Below are 19,412 nucleotides of genomic sequence, written 5' to 3' on the forward strand. Positions count from 1 at the left end.
ATCAATCTCACATTTAGTATAAGTAAGTACTGGTATGTCATTAAGTGGTGCAGTCAATTGTTGAGTTTGATGCGTATGAACCACATTCTTGTTAGGACATTCAACGATTCGATGTGGTCCACTGACCAAAACATTATAGTAGCCCTCTCCTCATATTTGTGTTTATGTCCTTACCTTTCCATTGTACCGTGGGGTTTGAAACACAAGTACTGGTGTGTTATTTTGTAAGACATAAAATTGTGGTGCAATCTCTGTAGCTTCCTCATAGTAATCACCACTGATTTTTACCTCACGCACCATTTCCATATCCTCTAATGGCTCTTCAATCAATACTTTGTTGATTTTAGCCTATGGTGGTAGAACAGGTGGCGGCAGAGGTGAAGTGTCATGTATTCAAAACATCCCCCTAGGTAAATAGGAAGGGTTTTGGCTGTCCTACAACTGCAATGATTTGCACGGGTAGTGCTAGTAAAACCATAGGTGCTGGCAACTGTGCTACGGTTTGGAACCTCGGATACCTGCACATGGAGGTGTCATGATTCCCTAATTTTACACTATGAGCACAATAGAGTAATGGCCTTGCTATTAACTGTGGGCATTCAGTGGTAGTGTGATTCAATTTGCACATAGAACACTACACTAAATCTCTACAAGGGTAAATATGGGTATGCCCATGCCCCGGTGTTTCTCTTCCATCTTGCACATTCAATTTATCCAGTATAGCATTACGAAGTTTGTCCACAGTCATGTTCCCAACTTGATGGCTCCGAGTTCCTGTTTCCTGGTGACTCGAAACTCGTAAAGTCGTTGCTACTACTGAAGATATTTTGACATCTTCTAGTTGTGGCAATTCTAGTATATTATCTTCATATTCAATTGCCAACTTACAACATGCATCCAGAGTAGCCGGTTGGGCTAATACTAGATAATCATGCATTTTGTGGTTTCGAAATCCTCTCCGGAAGCATGGCAATAACTGATCATCAGTTAGCCTCTCCCGTAGTTTGTATCTTGAATTCAAGTGCTTTAGCTGGGACACATAGTCTCGCATAGACTCAATTTGTTGTGCAGCTGTGCCACGTGACTCCATCTTTCGCCACACTTCGGGAAAGCTTGGCACAAACACATTCTTGAGCCAAGTGAAAGTGATCTTATCTTCTAGCTTGAGGGTTCGAAACCATTGATGAGCTTTTCCTTCTAGGGTCAGTGGAGAATGCATTAATCATGGTTACATCACTTTTACTGGCCCACAGGTTTTTCCATATGGACTCAAACATCTCCACATGTTGGATCGGATCCCCATCCCCTAAGAACTTTTGTATGAGCTTTGAAATGATGTGTGGCTTCATTTGGGATGGTCTGGATTCTAGAGTAGTGCCTAGTTCCTTCACCATTCCTCGGCCCATTTCCACAGCCATATTTAACAAATCTGTACTTGTGGCTACATTAAGATCTACATTTGGATCCCCACCCTTGGTCTATGAGGAGCTACTCCCCCCCTACTTAGATCTCGTCCTCTTCCAACATTGGCTCTTCTAGGTATTTCTGGTCTATAGGTCAGTCCGGTCACTTCATTCTGGACTGGCTCATCATTAGAAGCCTCCGTATGCCTTGTAGAATCAAGAGCTCCATGTCTTGTAAGAACGTGGGATGATTGATCATTTGCTCGATGTCCTTCTTGGTGTACATGAGGTCCTCTACTTCACCAGTTTCCCTTGGTAGATTATCCCCTTCATCCTGGGTCACGAACCCTTCCTCTGCTCTTGGCTCTTCATTAATGGTCTCTGCTCTTGGCTCTTCATTAATGGTCTCTAAGCTTGGAATTTCTCCCTCACTCTTGCCCATAACCATTTATGGCTCTTTGCAACATGATTGAAATAGGTTCACATTTCCCATCTCCTTTTGTTCGCCCTAGCCCTTCAAGTATCAAGCTCTTGTTTCCTTAAGCTCAATTATCACAATTGCCATTCTACTTCAATCCTTTTCAAATATAATTCTACTTCCTCTGAGGTTGGGAAGAATACTTGACATGTCCTGGATGTGCTTTCCAAGTCTCTTCTCATTCTGGGGTGCCAATGTTAGATAGCCTAGAACTTGAAGGTTGGGTTGGTAATTCTTACCTTGGACCTAGTCGAGTGTTGGTTGATGGACCCGTGCTCGAAGATTGTGCTTCCTCATCGTTGTTGGTTTGGAGACCAGAAAAATCCCTGGGCTATATCAATGATACCACTCGATCTAGTAGGGGAGGGTGGTTTCTCCTCTTCCCCAAACCCAGAGAATCGTAACCCTTCTTCCATGGATTCTTCACTACTTGTCTTGACGGTGGTTAGATTCCTTAAGACACTCAATTGAGTGCTCACTGAGTGGCCTATGCCAACACTCTTTTGATAGGAAGATCCTGGGTGATTTGATGCACTGTCTCATTGAGAGTGAGGTCGTCTCTCCAGTGAGCTTTCCAGACCTCAAGTGCATGTGAATGTGATTTGATAAGCTAATTTGCTACCCTAATTGAATTTTGGTAAGGTACTGTTGATTTGTTTTCTGAGGCTGTGAGACTGCAGATAACAATTCACGGCGTGAGATGTCAAAGAATCGTTCACGTCGTGAAATGGTAAACCTTTCACACCGTGAACTAATTTCTGTACTTTCACATGCTCTAATAATTACTTCGGACTTAAAAATCAGCGTTACCTTGTTCTAATTTTACTAGTCTCAATCACTTCTGTAACCTTAATCTGATACTACTAGGTTCATGAACTAGATCTGGTTATGTCGTGAAACTGTAGAAACAGTTCACGTCGTGAATTGGAAACTGTTCACGTCATGAGTTCCTATGTAGTGTCAAAAAACCGTTCACATTGTGAAATGTAAATCATTCATGTCGTGAACTATATAGTATTTCACGTCGTGATGCAATTTCTGCTAGTTCACGGATTACATGTATGGAATGAAGGGATAAGGTTTGAGTGGAAGTGAAAGTTTGTGAGAAATTGGTCATTTTTGTTGTGTGGGTACTGGAGTGACCTTAGAGGAAAGATCCACTATTTTTTCCTTTCAATTTTGATGTTTGTATCACCAAATTCATGAACATGAACAAGTTGGGTGATACTTTGTTTTTGTTTCTTTGAAAAAATCCACAAAAATCACAAAAATAAGGTCTCACAAACCACTGACTCAATGTGGCTGAGGCAGGTTTGTTAGGCTAATCCTATACGTATTAGCAATGCTCAAAATTTTACCGTATAATCCTCTGTTGGCCTCTTCTTCTTAGTCATCCTCTGCAGCTTCTCCAGTGCTTGTGTGATGATGGTCTTGTCCCTCCTGAATCGTTTCAAGAAAGCTTTCTTTAATTCTTCAAATGTCTGGAAGTGCTCCATACCATATTGTACGTACCAACTAGTGGCCTTGCCCCACTAGTTCACCCAGATTTATCACAAAGTACTTTGTCTTTTGTGGTAATGGAGCTCGAGTGGCCAAGAATGTGGTCTTGAAGGGGCGAAGATGTGAGCGTCTGGATCCTTCTCACTCTTACCCTTGAACTTTGGGTATTTTGAGAGACATCTTTCTCAGCTCTACCAGTTCTTCTTCTTCTTGATCTTCCTGCCTCCTATTTTGAAGCTTCTGGTGCTCTCCCTCTTTATTTCTCAAAAGTTCATGATTCTGTTGTTCTTGCTAGTGGCATGGAATCCCTTCTGGAAGTCTTCTTGGATGATGTGAGCGCCCTTCACCCCCTGTGGCTACGGATTATCTACAGTGGTACCGCATTGCTCTATTTGAGCTTTCTTCATTCTCCATGCACTGTCCATTATACTCCTATGACTCCCACGTGAACATAACCAACACAAGTACGTGTGCACTTTCTCTCTTGATCTACCCCAACTAGCTTTTCTATTCGGACTTGCTGTGCAGGACTAACCTTAGAACTAGCATGTACCTTCTTACCCCCCTTCCTGGCGTACCAATTCCCCATCAGGATCGCAAAAGTGTCGGTGTCTGGTCAAGACCCGCGGCACTAGCGTGGTTCCTGACCACCTAGTCACATCCTGAAGAGCGACGACTAATGCAACTACGCCCAATGCGATGATCCAACACTGGCACGTTGAGATACCTACCTAAACTTGGGAGTTAGTTGTGATACAAGCAGGTTAGTTCCTAGGTCTATCTTGATTCCGGACAGGAGTTCACGTCCTTACAGGATGCACTTACAGGTTAGTTCCTAGGTCTATCTTGATTCCGGATAGGAGTTCACGTCCTTACAGGATGCACTTAACATGGAATGGATGCAGAATAGACAGAACTATGCAAAGCAGAATAGAGACAAGTTAGAGACCAACTCATGTGACATTCTTCAGTATTATCTTGAACTCTCAACAATACAATACATTGGCAAAACTCTCATCTCATGAACTCTTAGCTCCCTATTCCCTTAGTTCTCTATCCTCTTATCCACACATGCTTACATCCATCCGGGTATTATCCCGCGTTACCAAGAAACCATCACGAGGTTGTTAACAAAGCAATATATCTCAACCCATAATAGTTTGTTACATAATGGGACAATCTGGACGACGGTTAAATGGGTTGGTTGGCCTGCCAACAACACCGGAACACATAAAGCATCCTTACCTTGTGCTTAATGTCAAGTAGGGAAAGTCTAAGGACTTTGTGTACATATTTACTTAAGATTAATTAAAAAAAGGCCGTACCATTCTTAAGATTGTGTGAAAACTAGTCACTTGTATATAAAAGTCATTTTTGATAATAAGCAATACACAATAGTTTCCTTGTAATAGTTTACTTGTGAGGTCCCCTTTTTCCCTCTTCTTTCTTGCTTACATGCTATTAGATTCTTACATGCTAAATGGATGCTTGTTTGAATAGGTTTGATTGTAGGTTTCCCTCTTCTATTGGCTTCTTTTTTCCTAGCTTTTTTGAGAGAGAACCATTGTGAAGAACAATCTCTTGCATCCCTCTAGGCATAGAGAGCTCTCCCTTCATCCCATTGACAAGGAGCATTCCAGTGTTACAAACAACCAAGTGAGGATGTGACAAATGAGCTAGTGGCACCCATATAGGGAAGTTGTAGTTTGTAGCTCTAAGACAAGACCCAATGACACATGCTTTAGCAAGGCTAAGGTAAGATCCTGACTTAAACACCTTGGTTGGGGATTTAATTGACTATGGTCAACCACCTAAGGTAACCTAACTAATGTAATATTAAAGTACACATTATATCCATAACCTCCATACTCCCATGTCTCCAAATAATTTCTGAATCATATTATAATGTATGAAGAGAATGAAGCCATTATAGCCTCTAAAGATGAAAAAGCCATAATAAGAAACTTCTTGCTAATCTAAGACACACACCCCAAAAGACATAGTTACTAGTAAACTCTTACTAAGCACCTAGTGTTTGAATTGCATGACTATTCTAAGTCAAAATAGGTAGTTAAGGTGTTGCCTACTAATGTGTAGGTGATGCAATAATCCATTGTACCTTTGATGTATTTCAATCTTCAGATACTATTTGACTATTACGAAAGTTTACTCCCCAAAATGAATGCTACTTTAAACTCTTTCCCAATAGATATTGTGTTTATGATTACAACATTCCTTCATTTGTGCTAAGTTTGTATTTTATCTCATTGAGGTGAGGAATTGATAGTTTGCAAACTTTTAGGTATTCTAATTTTTTCCATTCCAAGTCATAAGGTTGAAACAACAAAATAGTTCTTTGCCTCTTTCATAAGTACCCAATTTATAAACGAGGCAATGTATTGTGCTATGCAAAGACTTAAACCATGCTTGATTTTGTGTTTTTTTAAGTAAACTTCCATTATAGTGCTAAAGATTTTTTCCATGGTTGAGCCCACCATAATGATCATGTATTTTGTATGTTCATTTTTGTCTCCTCACTTAAAATATGCATTTGACTAGTTGTCTTGCCAAGGGGAATAAACCCTTCCTTGTAAATAATTTTGCAAGGGCTAGACTTTTGCATCTTATCAAAAGTTTGAAAGAGCTAGACTTTGGCATCTTATCAGAAAAGGCTTTGGAGAACTCCTTCCTTGGAGCTCTCATCAACCCTAAAATACTAAAATACACCATTTTATAATGAAGGGTAATAGGGTCTCTATATTGAGGAACTAGTACCCTAAATAAAGTCCTTACTAGTACCCAAAATAAAGTCCTTGAATCTTAACCTTTTGTCCTATATTTAGACCACCTCTCTCACATTCTCTTTCCCCTTCTTATAGCTTGATTTTTATTATATTTTCAAAAGGATTGTCTAATCTTTGCACCTTTGCTATACCTAAGGTCTTTTAACCTGATACCTTTAAATATCTAAACCATATGGGTGCAATACCTAAGGTATTTTAACCTGATACCTTTAAATATCTAAACCATATGGGTGCAATACCTTAATACATGAAAAGAAGGTTGAAATAGTATTACAAACCTTTACTATAAAAGTTGGGTGGTCATACACATGGCTCTAATCTATGGATGCCCTTGCACCATTAATCGGGTTAGTGCATATGTTGCTTTAATGTACACACAATAGTACATGGACACCCATGTAACCATGTCCATCGATACAATCATGTCTATTACACACTCAAGTCGCACAAGGGCTTTAAATTTTCATCTAGCTAGCCCTTTAAACCTAGCACATGGTGCCATCTGATTTGATCCAAGGAAAACTTGCCTATCCTAGCATAACATGCACCAACAAATGTTGCACATGCATGGTGGATCTCTCTTGCGATCATTGACGATTCGATCCACTAAATATGTAAACTATCTCTTCCTCGCCTTATTTGTGTCCACCACGTCCACCTTTTCCCTTACATAGATCATATTGTCCTTATCTTTATAGGACATACCCTTATGCACTTTGATTATCATACTTGCCTACCTTATTATAGTCTACTATAACTACCTCCCCTATGATCTCTGTTGTGGATTTGATTACATCTCTCTCTCTCTCTCTCTCTCTCTCTCTCTCTCTCTCTCTCTCTCTCTCTCGTGATTACACCTTCATCCTCTTCTTCTATTCTTCTTGCATACAAGGGGCCCACAATTAAACCTTATGTAAGTTAGTTAAATTGGCCAACCTTATAGCCTAGTTGGATAGCTGAGCTAGCCCCATGAGAAGCTATACAAAGATGTGTAAGATGTGTTTGGTCTTGGACTTGAGCATATCATCCCTTGCAAGCATAAGTGCTCCAAGGTAATCATCCCCTATAGCTTGTGTGGATGTAGTAAGCAAGAAGGGGTCTACAACATGATCTTTTGCATAGGTATTTTTGGTGGCATGTTTGTAACACCATAGAAGGTAAATGCATAGGTATTTTTGGTAGCATGTTTGTAAGGCCATAGAAGGTAAATGCATGAATGCACATCTTCTAGCCCTATCCTTAGCTATATCCATCTTGAGGTAATAAGCTTCACCCCTATCCTTAGATATATCTATTAACTACATGTTTCCATATTTTGTAATCATCTTTTATAACCACACTAGATGCTTATTAATGGTCTAAGATGTAGGGAGCTAGTTGAGCTTATGAAAATTAAAATGATGACTAAGGCAATTAATATAAGTGCATAAGCCTATGATAGCTTCACTAGATTTTTCGTTCCCTCGACATTCCATGGGAGGCTAGACATTATAAATATAAGGACATGTATATAAGTTATTTTCACTAATGAAAAAAAGAGTAATCCCATTATCGCAAATAAGTGTTGTCTTAAGCTATTATGGTGATAGCTTGTGTGTTTTCCCTCTCTTTCTCATGCATGTATTGTGATTGTGATTGTATGCCTTGCTTAATGTTGCTCTTCCCTTTTCCATTGGTGAACATCTTATTGGCACCATGCTACTGTGGGTTATGCTAGCTCTTTGTGAGCTGTAGTCATTGTATGCACATTGTATGGTCTCTACATCAGCTCCTCTTTCGGCGGCGAGTTGAGCATTCTCTTTTCATGACCGCACACTACTTCGAGTCTTCGTCTACGAGCATAGATTTCTGGTCCGGTGGGAGTTCCCTTCGAGTCCAGCAGTTGCAGGTCTTTTCTACGACATTGGTTGCATCTTTTGGTTGCTCTTGGTGCCGTGTTTTGGCATAGAGCGTGATATGCATTTGGGACTTGATTTTGATGCTCAGTGATAGTTTGGCTTGCATGCCACATGCCTACAGTCTATGCGTTGACAGAGACAGTGATTTGTGGGTCAGTTCACTTATGCATTGTGAGCTTTGAGCTCAGATGGGAGATTATGCTTTAGTGACATACAAATTCACTTGACAGTTATCTTGTGTTTGGCTCTTGTGTTTGGCTTGCATGCCACATGCCTACAGTCTATGCGTTGACAGAGACAGTGATTTGTGGGTCAATTCACTTATGCATTGTGAGCTTTGAGCTCAGGTGGGAGATTATGCTTCAGTGACATACAGATTCACTTGACAGTTATCTTGTACTTGGTTGCATTTGCTTACTTGCCGTGTTGGCATTGTGTTTTTGACTTTGTTGGGCTTGCCGTTTCGTATACGTGAGCTGCGATAGCTCTTACGGCATTGTGGTTGCCCATTATGTACGATCATTGTGGATATGTACTGTTTATGGTCAGATTTCTTTGCAGCCTTGTGTCAGGATCGTTGTGAGGTTTTATTGAGCTGGTGGGTACCGAGCGTGGCGTAGGACCCACTGGTGATACAAGTGTGGAGCGATCCCTCGAGCACCCCCTCTGCATCGACGACTATATGTATGGACATGAGGTCTCAGTGATTCAGTGACTTGCTGGGACAGTGTTGCTTTATGCATTAGCCTTATTGGACAGTTTAGCATTATTTTATGCGTGATTTTGATCACTTTCTATTGGCTGGTTTTTTGGTATTTTGGGCCATTTATAGCCGTTATACTGTCAAAATTATGTCAAAATTTGTAGCTTTTTCATGCATTGATATGCCATTGATATTCTCTCAGTATTTGCATTGATTAGACAGCCTATTTTGGCCGTTTGCTTTTGGTTCATAAGCCACTGTACAAAGGAGACTGTCGAAATTTTCTCAGTGATTTCGTGCATTATCTTGCTCTCATGGCGTTAAAGGACAAAGATGTCTATGACATAAAGAAGTTTGATGGTTCAAATTTTGCCTTGTGGAAAGAGCAGATACAAGATGTCTTGGTACAAGAGAAGCAAAGACTTCCCATTCGTCGTTATGCACCTAGGACGGAGCAGATGGATATGACACAAATTGAGTGGGATGAGCTAGATGCTATGGCACGGTCTACTATACGATTGCATCTTGCCGAGTCAGTCTATTTCACTGTGTTGGAGTGTGAGACAGCTTATGCGGTATGGCAGAAGCTATGCAACACATATGAGAGAAACACTGCCAGCAATAAGGTGTTTCTGGCGAAAGCTATGTGATCTGCGGATGAAAGAGTCTGCTAGTGTTGCTGCACACTTGAATGAGTTTGACAGTCTGTTTGCCCAGATTAGAGCGCAGCAAATGAACATTGATGATGAGATGAAAGCAATTCATTTGCTTTGTTCACTGCCATCGTCATGGGATACGTTTTGTACTGCCATCAGTAATTCTGCCCCTAATGGTTGCCTTGTCTACAATGAAGTCTCTAGAGCACTGCTTTCAGAAGAAGCTAGACGTAAGGCTATGGGTAGTTCACATCATGGTGAAGCCCACTATGTGCAGAAAGAGGGTAAGCAGCGTAGAGGTCGCTCAAGGAACCGTGATAATGACAAGAGTGGTAAGAAGAATGATGCAAAATCTCGTGGTAGATCGAAGTCTCGTGGTAGCTTGAAAGATGTTCAGTGTCATCTCACTGCGAGAAGTATGGCCATTTGAAGAAAGACTTATGCATGGAAGAGGGAAAAAGGCAAAGGAAAAGAAAAGACTGTTACTCATACAGTGCATGCCATAGAGGATAAGCCTAAGAGTTCGGTTCAAATCCAAGAGATCAATGTGGTCACAGATGATTGTGATGCTCAGGATCTTAATGTGCTTACAGAAACTGTTGACACTAGTCTTGATGCCCAGGATACTCTGTGCTTAGAGAGTTCACTTTCAGTTGAGGTGCTTGTCAGTGATGACGAGCTGTCACATACTTGGATTCTTGATTCAGGTGCTTCTCTTCATGTTACACCACACCGTGAGTGGTTTACGCGTTATGAGGAGACAGTTGGCTCAGTCACACTTGGTGACAGTTTCAGATGGACATTGTTGGCATTGGTGACATTGCTTTGGTTCTCGAATGGCGTTCGCTTTGTGTTAGAGAATGTGCGTCACGTGCCATGCCTGACTCGTAATTTGATCTCAGTTGGCAAATTGGATGATTTGGGCTACAAAGTGACAATTCATCAGCAGTCTTTTCGCATTATAAAGGGCAATATGGTCATTGCTAGTGGATCGAAGATGGGCTCTCTCTACCCTTTGTTTGTTTCTTGTAAAAACACTGTTTTAGCAGTAACCGAGCTGCCGAGTGTTGCTTTGTGGCATAGTCGGTTAGGACATATGTCCAAGAAAGGAATGGAAACTCTCTCTCGTTTGGGCTATTTGCCATCTTTGTCTTTTTTTGACTTTCCTTTCTGTGAACACTGTCAATATGGTAAGCAAACTGTGCAGAAAGGGGAATCAATCGTGAGTTTACTGCTCCGTATACCCCAGCCCAAAATGGTGTTGCCGAAAGGATGCCGAAAGGATGAACAGAACGATTCAGGAAAGAATCATGTCAATGCTTTCACAAGCACACCTGACACAAGGGTTTTGGGCCGAAGCGCTTTATACAGTAGTCTATCTCATTAATCGTTCACCACATGCTTCATTGAACTTTCAGGTTCCACAGGAGTTATGGTCGAGACATAAGGTCACATATGACAAACTCCGTACATTTGGCTGTGAGGCTTATGTTCATGTGTCGAAAGAGCTACGGGCTAAGTTGGCACCTAAGTCTCGTAAATGCATATTTGTTGGCTATGGATTAGGCTATGGATTAGATGGTCAGTTTGGCTATCGGTTATGGGATCCAGAAAGTCGATCTATACTCCGTAGTAGTGATGCGGTCTTCAATGAGACCAAGATGCATAAGCAGCCAGTTATAGAGGTTGAATACCGGAAAGTCACATTCTCTGATGTATCACCTCATGTGCAAGCAACTCGAGAGCCGGTTGTTCTTCCGCGCAAGTTGCTTCAGCTCCAGTTGAGCGTGTACATGATGAGGCTAGCACCAGCAGTCAGCCGAGGAGATCACAAAGAATCTCACATCCGCCTGAGCGGTTTGTCCCTGGCGTTGACTTTGTTTTGTTGACAGACAGTGGTGAGCCATCTTGTTACAAAGAGGCTATGCTAGCTGATGACCGTGCTAAGTGGGAGCTTGCGATGAAAAGCGAGTTGTCTAGCATTGATAAGAATGGTACTTGGAATCTGGGTCCATTGCCAAAAGATAAGAAAGCGTTGCCTTGCAAATGGGTTTACAAACGGAAGTTTGCATCCAATATTGGAACATACAAAGCTTGGTTAGTGGCAAAAGGATTCAAGCAAGAGTATGGCATAGATTTTGAGGAAATCTTTTCGCGTGTGGTCAAGATGGCTACGTTACGCATGTTGCTTGGCATGGTTGCTACAGAGAACTTAGAGCTTCTTCAGATGGATGTCAAAACCGCTTTCTTACATGGAGATCTTGATGAAGATATCTATATGCAGCAGCCAGAAGGGTTTGCTCAGAAAGGCAAGGAACATCTGGTGTGCAGACTAAAGAAAAGTCTATATGGTCTCAAACAGGCACCCAGACAATGGTATCAAAAGTTCGATACATTTATGCGGTCCCAAGGTTTTAAACACAGTACTAAGGATCCATGTCTCTATGTGAAGAGACCACGGAATGGACAGTTGATTATGCTTATTCTTTATGTGGATGACATGCTGATTGCTGGTCATTCAAAGAAAGACATTGCTAATATCAAAGCAGAAGTTATCTAGTTAGTTTGACATGAAGGATTTGGGAGATGCCAATCATATTCTTGGTATGCGCATTACAAGAGACCATACGAATAGGTTGTTATACCTGTCTCAGAAGGAATATGTGCATAAAGTGCTTGAGCGTTTTAACATGCAGAAGGGGAAGCCATTGAGTACTCCATTGCCTGCATATTTAAAGCTCAGCAAAAATGATTGCCCCAAATCAGATGAGGAAAAAGCTGCGATGGCTAAGATTTCGTATGCTTCAGCTTGTGGCAGTCTCATATATGCCATGGTGGCTACAAGACCGGACATTGCCTATGCAGTGGGAGTTGTCAGCAGATATATGTCCAACCAAGGAAAGAAGCATTGGGACGATGTCAAGTCAATCCTCAGATATTTGAGTGGTACAGCGGATCGACAGTTATGCTATGGCCGTGGAGAGTTATCTGTTGTGGGATACGTAGACAGTGACTATGCAGGCTGTGTTGACAAGCGTAGATCAACTACTAGATGGATCTACACATTTGCTGGTTCTGCTATATCTTGGAGGTCAGTTCTTCAGGATTGTACGTGCGTTTCCACTACTACTGAGGCAGAGTATGTTGCAGCTAGTGAAGCTTGCAAAGAAGCGATATGGCTTACTCGTCTAGTGGGAGATCTTGGACTAGAGCAAAAGATACCAGTGCTTCACTGTGATAGTCAGAGTGCTATTGCCTTGGCGAAAAATCCTGTATTTCATGCAAAGACAAAGCACATTGATGTACGCCATCACTTTGTTCGAGAATGCCTGGCAGAAAAGCGCTTAGATTTGGTGAAGATTCATACGTTAGAGAACACAGCAGATGCACTAACAAAGAGCCTCTCAAGCGATCGGTTTCAGCACTGTCGACAATTGATGGGCATCACGTGAAGATCTGTCTATTCTTCACTCCTTGTATACTATGTATAGTATCACAGCCTCCCACATTGGCCATCAAGTGGGAGAATGTTGGGTTGCTGGACATGTTGGCCGGGCGTCACCCATGCCCATCACTAACTGGTCTATGCTCCTATCCACTAATATGTAATATGTGGAAAAGGACTATTTAAACCAATGTCTCGTACAAGCTTTATTAGCCAATTTTGATTGAAAAAGTGATACAAGTCTAAATGGTTTAAATCTTTTTCATCGCCTTTTCTTTGTTTTTCCTTGTAGGAGAGGGTCCAATGTAGATTGATGCACCCTGGGTCACTACAACGGGACACCAAACTTTGTTGCACCCTGGGTCACTACAACGGGACACCAAACTTTGTTGACTTACTATGTCTAGTTGGGAAGTCACAGATGGCTGTGTGGGACACAACTCTTAGTTTCCAAGATACCATGTGCGAGAAAACAAGCATGTGGATAAGGTGGTGAAAAACTAGAATCCTACCAACAAAATCATTTTAGAAAGGGATCTACCTTGATCATTTGGTAAATAAGAAAGGAGAATGGGTTGTCTTTGAGAGAGGGAGAAGTAGAAAGAGAAGGGAGGGTGGAGAGCCCTTCTACTTGCCACATGTTTGGAGCTGTTTCCCATTAAATGCATAATGGTAGGTATACTCCATCATCTCATTTGCCTTCTTGACATGATTCATTGATTCACCATTACCAATAAAAACAAAAACACATGATGGTGATTAAAATGGAGGAAGAGACAACCTTGATTGGAAAAGTGCTCTTACCCCAATGCACATATGCATCAATAGACATTGTTTTTAGCTAATATCAATGATTGGGACCTACTGTAGTGGTAGATCACTAGGCTCACCAGCTAACCATTGTGGTTCGCAGCAGCATGTCGATTCCGGTAAAAAGTTAATTTTCTACCTTGCGTTCGGATCATTGAGGCCGAATGCTTTTCATGTATGCGGATGCCCTTGATATGGGCGTTGCTAGCTTGCATTCTCCAAGTTTGCCTAGTGGACAGGCTAGAGTTTTCGCGGGGTGAGTGTGACCCCACCCTTATAGGAGTTTGTCTACCCTACGTTGTTTGAATTCCTCACTTTGTGTGCTAACCCCCCAAGACCCAACTTTGTGCTAACCCAACGAGACTTTGAATGAATCCGACACCAGAAAGCTCTGGAATGTCTTTTATTTTGACCTCCGCCCACGGAACTTTGAAATCACAGGCTTGTATTCTTCTTTTTCTTCAGCTGCTTCTTATGTGTGTTCTTCTACCATGACCTACTTTTCCTGCGTTCAACCATCGCTGTAGCGCAGAGAGGGGCGGTGTTAAACGGTTGTGGTTCCTGGTGGTGGTGTGCTATCTGTGCCCTGCCTGTAAAATTGAAGCTCCTCTCTCTAGAAAACCCAACCTTTGACTTCCAATATCGCGTACGACTTTGCCTTCCTTTCATAGCCTTGCATCCCACCCTACCACAGAACCCCCTAACCCTCTTGCTTTGCCTTCCTTTCATAGCCTTGCATGCCCCTCTGTCATAGAACCCTCTAACCCTGTACTCTGCTTTTGATACCATCGCCCACTACAACCATTTTATCATTTTGGGCAGCAGCAAGAGCTATTGGAAACGCAAATTCCAGGCAGAAAAGCGGAGAAATCTAACCACCCACAGGCGTAATTCAGTGCAATCTCTGCATTTTCTCACGTGGGCAAAGCGAAATTTGGTCACAGAAGTACCGTTTTTCAACGCGGGCAGGATTCGATTTCAGCAACCTTCATCGAGCTTTAGCATTTGATTTTTAGCGCTCTAGCAGAAGCGAGACGCAAAAAGCAAGCAGCGGAAGGTAGGGACCCAAATGGGTTGTTTTGCAGTGCAGAGGTCCAAGAAGAAGGCTGAAGAGCAAACAGTGAAGCTCGATGAGGTGGGCGATCGGCAAGAGGCGCCATCGTCATCACCAAGGCCCGTGTCATCAGCCCTTTCCAGCTTCAGAAGGAAGGTAAGGGCAATTCAGAATGCCCAAAAGTTCATAAACCATAGCAGCCCTAAACGAATCTCTTCACATCCTAGCTATTGCAGCAGAGGAAGCTGCCATTCAACATCAGACCAGGGCTTTCCTCTCTCTGATGTAGCCACACATAGCAAACCCATGCTATTGCCATCACCATCACCACCTCTACAGCCTTCTTCCAAATCCAGTGGTTATGTCCTACCCCATCCCACCGACCATACAAATAGCCTCTCCATTTCCCCAAAATCACAAAATGTCAATATCAAGCAGACGTCAATGGGTTTGGTCGGCCATGGGGCACTCAAAGGTAGGGTTTTCCCATGGGATCTGCAGCCCCTCCCACCCCCCAAAGACACCATGGCCATGGCCCCGGGCTTGAAGTCTTTTGCCTTTGAAACCCTTTCATGTGCATGCCAACACTTTTCACCTCATAGCCGTGTTGGAGATGATGGCATTAGCTATGCTGGAACTATAGATGTTGGAACCAAGGGAGACAAGCACCAGGAGGTTCTAATCACAAGACTTTACAGAAAGTCGCATTTGGTAAATTGCAGTTATATCAACTTAATAATAAGTTTTACTTTCAATAATCAGTTTGGTTCATACCTTGAGGCATAATTGTGATAAAATTCGATAGTTGTTTGTATGTGCTTCTCTTGATGCAAGTTGGATTTATTGTTGGACCAACCAGGGTTTGAAGGAGTGGATGTCTGAGCTATCCACCATTACTTGCCTGCATGGTTCACATCTATGCAAGCTTGTTGGGTTCTATGCTGAGGATGGGAAAACCGAGCACTTTTTGGTTTATGAGAAGCTTCAGAAAGGAAGTCTGCACAGTCTGATGTTTGAATCATCAGCTTCTCCCCCATTAGATTGGCCCACAAGAATGAAGATTGCTCATGGTGCAGCTCAAGGGCTAGCAAGTTTGCACGAGAAATGTCCTGAACAAGTAAGTTATACATTACCATTGCGTCTTCGCCTTAACGTGATGTCTGTTCCATATTTCTCTTTCATGCCTTTTGTGAAAAAATGATCACTCATTGAGTACTTTTGAGTCTTGATGGAGCCACTTGAGATTATGAACAATGCACGAGTGCTTAACAACAGGAGTTTTTCATGGTGTTAAACAATTCTCTAGACATAAGGGTTCTTTTCTTCCTTTCCAGCGAGCTCTAGCCTGAATAATTATGACTGGATTTATCAAAATGTATGTCTGAGTGGCACCATAGGTTAGGCGAAATTTCTCCCAAAAGAAAAAGATCTCAAAAGGGCTTTTAAAATACCCATGGATGCATGTGATGTATGTGGTGAGCCCCTTTAGTTTTGAGTAAGCAGTTGCTCCTCACCTGCATAAAAGCTTTTTTCTTGCTGCCTTTACTGAATGCCAATCTCAACTTAACCAGTTGGCATAATAGCGGTATCATACTGAGCTCATTGGTGGGGGATCTCCTTCATCCAATCCCCTTTATTGGATGGGGGAATTGTCTATAAAGACCCTGAGTTAGTATGGTTGGTATCATATTCAGTAAGTATAGAGATCAAAAGAGTCTTGTAGAGTTTACAGAGTAAAGTATTGTTGGTAATCATCTTCAGTTAGTATAAAGTTCAAAAGAGTCTTGTAGAGTTTCCAGAGTCACGGAATCATGTGGAGCTCTAATTTATAGATTTGCCTTTGATTTTTCAAACCAGATTTTGTACAAGGATTTCAGATTGTCCCACATACAAGTTGATGTAGATTATAGCTCAAAACTCTCAGGTTACTGGTTTGCCAGTAGCAGCAGTCCGAGTCTGCAGGCCCAAGATTCCAACAGCTCAAGCAATGCACGAGTAAGTTTTCGATGCACCTATCATATCTAGCCTTGAGTTTTTCAGATTGTATGCCATCCTTTTTTGTGTATATTCAATTTTCAAGATAATAATATGTCTCCAGGATCCTTGATATAATTAGATTGTATTTTAAACTCAATTATAAATTGTACAATGGCATCAATCTTTACACTAACTGACCTCTCTCTCTCTCTCTCTCTCTCTCTCTCTCTCTCACACACACACACACACACACACACGTGCTTTTAAGAGAGAGAGAGAGAGAGAGAGAGAGAGAGAGAGAGAGACAGAGGCTTGCAAGGATTGGTTGCACCAATCTCTGAGAGAGAGGCTTGCAAGGATTGATTGCACCAATCTCTACCTGATCTTGAGTCATGATTTGCTAAGTTCTTGCCTTCAACACCGGCAACATGTTTTTAATTTTTTGTTTCTTTTACTAACAAGGCTTTCAATTTCATAACTTGCAGGAAAATGCTTATTGTGCCCCTGAAATGGTGAATGGAGGTGTGATTACACTAAAGAGTAATGTTTGGAGCTTTGGTGTTGTATTACTAGAGCTTCTAACTGGCAGGAAGAACCTGGATGAGAGGATTGCTAAAGATGAGAAGCAGAACCTAGTGAAATGGGCTAAACCATTTTTGATTGAAGAGGGGAGGCTATTTCTGATCATGGATCCAAAACTACATGGCCGGTTCCCATCCAAGGGCACCCAAATCATCGCTGATCTTGCCCTCCAATGCTTACAAAAGGAACCGACAAGAAGACCCACCATGAAGATGGCTCTGGATATGGTGAAATCTGTGCAGGAAATGCGCTACACAATCCGGTTTCCTTTGAAAGAACCTTCAAATAATGCCTTAAATACGCCTGCCACGGGGCCGTTGTGTAGCTTGCCGGCATCTTCTTTCAAGACAGGCATTTTGGATAGAGAGAGACCTTACATCAGATCACCTACAAAATTTGATCTCATTGAGAGCCCTCCATTAAAGCCTCTCATTATACCACCGAGAACTTGTGTGAATAGTTTTGCAAGGGGGGAAGTTGGTCATCATCATCAGCAAAATTACTTATCTGCACCTTTAGAACGTGTTAAAGGCTTCTAAAAGTACCTAGTCATATAGATCAAGTAGATTATAGTATCTTTTAGAGCACAGAGACGGAGAGAGAGAGAGAGAGAGAATTGCAAGTGTCTCCCCCCGCCCACATGTTTTTTGTACAGATTGATTCTTTCTCTGGCATTTCTCTGCCAGAATGAGTAAATAAGAAAATAAGAGGCAAGAGTGTCGTAAGAAAATCTAAAGCACTCAACCTCCCCTTTGTTTCTTTAAAAAAGGCTCTCTAATCTTAGTGTGATGTTGTACATGTCCAATCATATTATCTCGCCTTTTTTTCGTTGTAGAGGGAGGAGCTTTGCACATCAGCTCCACCCAAGGAGGTGCACACGGCTCAAGTTTAGCTCAGGTTGGAAATTTTCCAAGGGATCATAACATTCTCTTGGTTAAAAGGATGCAATTTCCTACAAGCAGGAACTTGGATTTGAAATCTGCTACACACCCATTTGATGCCTATAACCATCGTATATTATTTAACTCTCTCTGTCTCTCTGTCTGTCTCTCTCTCTCTCTCTCTAACAAGGCAATGCTTGGTTTGTATGGTCAGAATCAAGTAGCAGAGATGAGGCTGTGGCTCCCTCCTGTCTAAATCCAAAAACATTAGTGAAGGTGCACACTGTTCATTTGCAATGCATATGAATTGAAGGGCATTGTTAAGATATGGTTATGGAGACATACATCCAGGACTCTAACTAATGCAAGGCTAATTAAATAAACATGAACGCACACTGTTCATTGCAATGTCTGTGAATTGAGGTGCATTGTTAAAGGCATGGTGTGCAAAAGCCTGTTGTAGAGGAGGGGGCAGACACACGGCAAACTGCCCACGACAATTTCATGTTCCTTGATAGTAAAGGTGGCTTCGATCAAGCATAAAAGGAGGTGGATCTGGCGTTAAGATTACAACATTTCATTGGACATGGCTACAAAGATGATATTGCTGCTTCTGGCTATGGTAGCTTGCTTGGCGAGAGTTGAGAGGGTTGCCCGGAAGCTTGAGCCAGAGCCGCTGTAGGGTGAGTTAAGTAAAGATGGGTCTAATGTGTACAAAGATGCTGGGGTTGATGGGTATGGACATGGTGGGAACAAAGGTCATGATAGTGGACATGGAGACGGTCATGGTGGATATAAAGATACTAGCTATGAAGGCAATCATGGTAGTGTCTATGGTGGCAAAGTTGGCCAAGGCCATGGGGTTAGTGGTGGTAAGAGAGACTCTCATGCCCAAAAATCCATCTCTTAATCATAGGATTAGAATTGATTGTTCCCTCTAATTGTATCTCAATGTAGGGTTATCTTACAGTGAAGAGTAGGATTGTGATGGGAAACATAAGTAGTGAAGAGTAGGATTGTGATGGGAAACTCACTTATGTTATAGTGGAGTAAAAATATGCTTCGTTCTTAAGCCATTTTTATCTTTCTGTTTTTTCTTAAATTACTTGCATGTTTTTGCAATACATAAATGACCTAAATAAACCTATTATGTTGATTGAAAAAGAATGAAAAAGTATGTCACTGATGATGTGAAAATTTCAATTGCAACTAAGCTTTGAT

At 41.8% G+C, this 19,412-nt stretch overlaps 1 protein-coding gene across 1 annotated transcript; it reads left to right on the plus strand.

Annotated features, from left to right (window-relative positions):
• Window positions 1-14,058: 14,058 nt before the first annotated feature.
• LOC147633468 (putative serine/threonine-protein kinase PBL18) lies at window positions 14,059-18,057 on the plus strand. The gene is made up of 4 exons (XM_086806554.1): window positions 14,059-15,462; window positions 15,611-15,868; window positions 16,609-16,746; window positions 17,214-18,057. The coding sequence occupies exons 1-4, from the start codon at window positions 14,767-14,769 to the stop codon at window positions 17,847-17,849; spliced, it is 1,728 nt and encodes a 575-aa protein (XP_086662680.1). The 5' UTR covers window positions 14,059-14,766; the 3' UTR covers window positions 17,850-18,057.
• Window positions 18,058-19,412: the final 1,355 nt, after the last annotated feature.

This window comes from Cibotium barometz, chromosome 12, assembly GCF_041138505.1.
Source record: "Cibotium barometz isolate CiBa-2024 chromosome 12, ASM4113850v1, whole genome shotgun sequence".
NCBI classification, from domain to species: domain Eukaryota; kingdom Viridiplantae; phylum Streptophyta; class Polypodiopsida; order Cyatheales; family Cibotiaceae; genus Cibotium; species Cibotium barometz.

Coding starts and splice junctions, on each gene's coding strand:
- LOC147633468 (XM_086806554.1), top strand. CDS start 14,767: ATGGGTTGTTTTGCAGTGCAGAGGTCCAAGAAGAAGGCTGAAGAGCAA. Junction 15,869..16,608: donor ACGAGAAATGTCCTGAACAA/GTAAGTTATACA, acceptor TTTTCAAACCAG/ATTTTGTACAAGGATTTCAG. Junction 16,747..17,213: donor ACAGCTCAAGCAATGCACGA/GTAAGTTTTCGA, acceptor CATAACTTGCAG/GAAAATGCTTATTGTGCCCC.